Source organism: Octodon degus, unplaced genomic scaffold (assembly GCF_000260255.1).
Source record: "Octodon degus isolate 3935 unplaced genomic scaffold, OctDeg1.0 scaffold00007, whole genome shotgun sequence".
Classification (NCBI taxonomy): Eukaryota; Metazoa; Chordata; class Mammalia; order Rodentia; family Octodontidae; genus Octodon; species Octodon degus.
The window spans coordinates 5,058,117-5,061,371 of record NW_004524583.1 but is presented as its reverse complement, the minus strand read 5'-3'; the positions used below and the strand labels follow the sequence as shown (position 1 = coordinate 5,061,371).

At 47.7% G+C, this 3,255-nt stretch overlaps 1 protein-coding gene across 5 annotated transcripts in view; it reads right to left on the bottom strand.

The window, feature by feature from the left end:
* Positions 1-3,255, bottom strand: part of Ston2 (stonin 2) — a 164,956-nt gene that overhangs the window by 129,909 nt on the left and 31,792 nt on the right. For all 5 annotated transcript variants that reach the window (XM_023702111.1, XM_023702106.1, XM_023702097.1 and 2 more), the window contains one exon: positions 2,549-2,824. In XM_023702111.1, coding sequence (XP_023557879.1) covers positions 2,549-2,824 — 276 coding nt within the window. The remainder of the gene's footprint in view (positions 1-2,548; positions 2,825-3,255) is intronic.

Genomic DNA, 3,255 nt, shown 5'->3' with positions numbered 1-3,255 from the left:
TAAAAAAAAAAAAAAAAGTGTATGACATGAGACATGGAAAGCATTGCACAATGTGCCTGACAGAGTTAGCATTTAATAAACCTATCCTATTAAAAACTTTTTTAAATATTTCTATATTAACTCACTACTATTTTCTTAGTCTGTCCCTGCTGCTATAATAAAATATCCTAGAAATAACGGTGTATAAGTAGGAATTCATTGTTCGCAGTCTTGGATTATGAAGTCCAAGATTAGCTGGCCTCTGGTCAGGGCTGTTCCTTACGGGTGGCACCTTCTAGCTGTGCCCTCCCGTGGCGAAAGGGGCAGACGCTGTAGTATCACACGGAGTGATGGCCCTCCGGCCCTTCTGTCAGGGTGCTGGGCGCAGGCACAGGCTCTCTCCCACAGCCCGCTCACCTCCAGAAAGCCCCGCTTCTTACTACCAACACACTTAAGGTTAGACTGCAGCGTGAACTGCGGAGACGAAACAGTCAAGCGCAGGCAGGGCAGGGCTCGCGTTTCCCTCCACGTGTACTGCTGGTCCCCAAGTCCCACCAGTGTTAGGTGTTCAGTAAGGAGGACATCCGCCCTCCTCTGCCAGCCCGGAAGCCTGTCTGAACTTGTCACGCATTCATGGTGCTTTGTCACAATTCTCTCACTAACAATTCACTGAAATTTTGATGCTTAAATGAGTAAGTATACATAAATGCAAATTATTATGTAAAAACTGAAACATTTATCATGTGGTAACATATGTTATATCTACTTAGATCAATTTTTATTATTGAAAACCTATTTCAAAACCAAGGAACTATTTATAATTAATTAAAACTAGCAAAACTCAAATAACCAAAAGGAAAAACATACCAACCTGGCCTTTTGCTAACAGATCTCCACAGAAGACAGAAAAATAGGGGCTGGGGTTTTGGCTCAGTGGTAGAATGCTTGCCTAGCAAGCTGGAAGTCCTGGGTTCGGTCCTCAGCACCAAAAACAAAAAATAAACCTCCTCTAAAAAACAACTTAAGGGGCCAGGGAGATGGCTCAGTAGAATAAGCGCTTGCCTGGCAAGCACAAGGGCCTGAGTTCAATCCCCGGTTCCACCAACCCCCACCCCCCCAAACAAACAAACAAACAAACAAAAAACCTCAACCAAAAAAATACAGTAAAATCAAAAAAGACCAAAAACAAACAAGGCAACTGAAAACAGAAAAATATACTCCCAACCCTGGAAGGCATTCACATTGCTTTTTTGTTTTGTATTTTAGGGAAGGGTCTACAGGGTGTTCAGGGTCTCACTACTAGATCAGACTCCTAGTGATCCACCTGTTTACAGCCTCCCAAGAGCTGGGATTACAGACGCGCACCACCACGCCCAGTCTCAATCGCCCCCTCAGTACACCCCGGGGGCGGAGCTATTTGGCTGGCTTGGCATCCACATTCCAATCCCCAGAGCCTGTGGACACTGTACCTCACATGGCAAAAGGGACTTTGCCTATATGCTGTGTGAAGGACCTGTGATGAGGACCTTATCCTCATGTCTAAATGTCATCACCAGGGTCCTTAAGAATGAAACAGCAGAGAGGCACAAATTAGAGCATGGTATCACTTGAGAATATGCTGCACTCCTGGCTTGTATGTATTTATTTATTTATTTATTTATTTTGTGGAGCCGGGGATAGAACTCAGGCCCTTGCGCTTGCCAGGGAAGTGCTTATTCCACTGAGCCATCTCCCCGGCCCCACTCCCAGCTTTGATGACTGTAAAAAGCTTCCACATGAAAGAACACATACCGCCTACCTAAGCTGTAAGGGGCCAAGAAACAGATTCTCCGCAACCTCCAGATATGACTGCAGCCCTTAACCCGTTGATTAGGCCAATCTCACCTCTGTAGACTACTGAAGCACAGAGCTGTAGGAGGATAAATTTGGTTTGTGTAAACTACAAGTTTCTGGTAATCCATTACAGCAGCAAGTAGAAAACTAGTACAGCCCCAAAGGCGGCCTAATCACCCCTGGGCTACTTCGGTGCCCAGCACATGAGGCAGCTGAGTCACGAGGGTGGGCCCACTGACTCCCTGGCTTCTCTGGGGCTCCAAGAGCATTCGTGGACCATTTCAGTGCCATAAAATAAGGGCTTACTCATCTATGATTGTCTCTATCCCTGAAGATTTGGACTGCGGAGGTTCAGGGCATGAGAATGCCCATGTTTAGCCAGTCTCACTGGAAATCCTGTTAGAGACACCCAGTGAGCCACACTTGGAGAAACATCTATGTGTAGGAAGCTTACAACTTAGGTGCTAAGTACATGTAACTCGAATCAGTAATAGATAAAAATGCAGGCATCCTTCCAAAGACAAGGGTAGAGGCTGAAAATAACCACAACATGTAAAGTCTTTTGTATGCTTTGTCAACAAAAACTAGTTACAGAACTCTTAACAAGTAGATGAGATCTCTGCCCACTCTTTCCTTGTGGCAGGTGCTTCAGGCTCTGAGTAGGTAGAACAGAACCCGGCTGCCTTAGGCCTTTCATGGAAAGCACTCTGCCAGGCATAAACCTCTGCCTGCCCACCTGTTTCCTGATGCGCTGGTGAGGTGCTGGCCCAGGGTGTGTCATCTTCAAAGCGGACCCAGTTGCTGATGGCAGAGGCCAGGTCAGGCGCGGGCTGCTCCGGGCTCCCAGAAGCAGAGGCTGCTTCAGAGATGAGGCCCAGCTTTTCAGAGGAGTCATCTTGCTCGGAGTGGGACAGGTCCCGAGAGCCTCCATCCACCGCCTGGTTCCCCACAGAGGAGCTCTCAGACTGGTCTGAGGAAGACGACAGCCCAGGGAGGTGTTCCTCAGCACCTCCTGAAACAGACAGCAGACACCACCATCACATGAGGAAGTGCATTCATCGATGTCTCTGAGAGGCAAAGGCAGGGCTGACTCCAGCACTTGCCATCATCGTGGGAGGGGAGATGAAACAGCCACGTTGATCCGTCCCTGTGGCCAAGAACTGTCTCCCTCATGAGGTGGGAAACCTATGACTGCAACGTGTCCCCTGTCAGTATCTTGAAGACAAGCTGAGAAAGGAGTTTTCATCATTTAAAAAAAATTTTTAAGAGGCTGGAGAGATGGCACAGTGGTCTAAAGCACCTATTTTGGAACAAGCTTGGAAAAGCACAGGGACTGCGGTTCGATCCCCCATGCACCACATGCCAGACAGCCACTCCCCCTGGTGGGCTGAGCTGGCCACACACACACACACACACACACACACACACACACACTAAATAAAT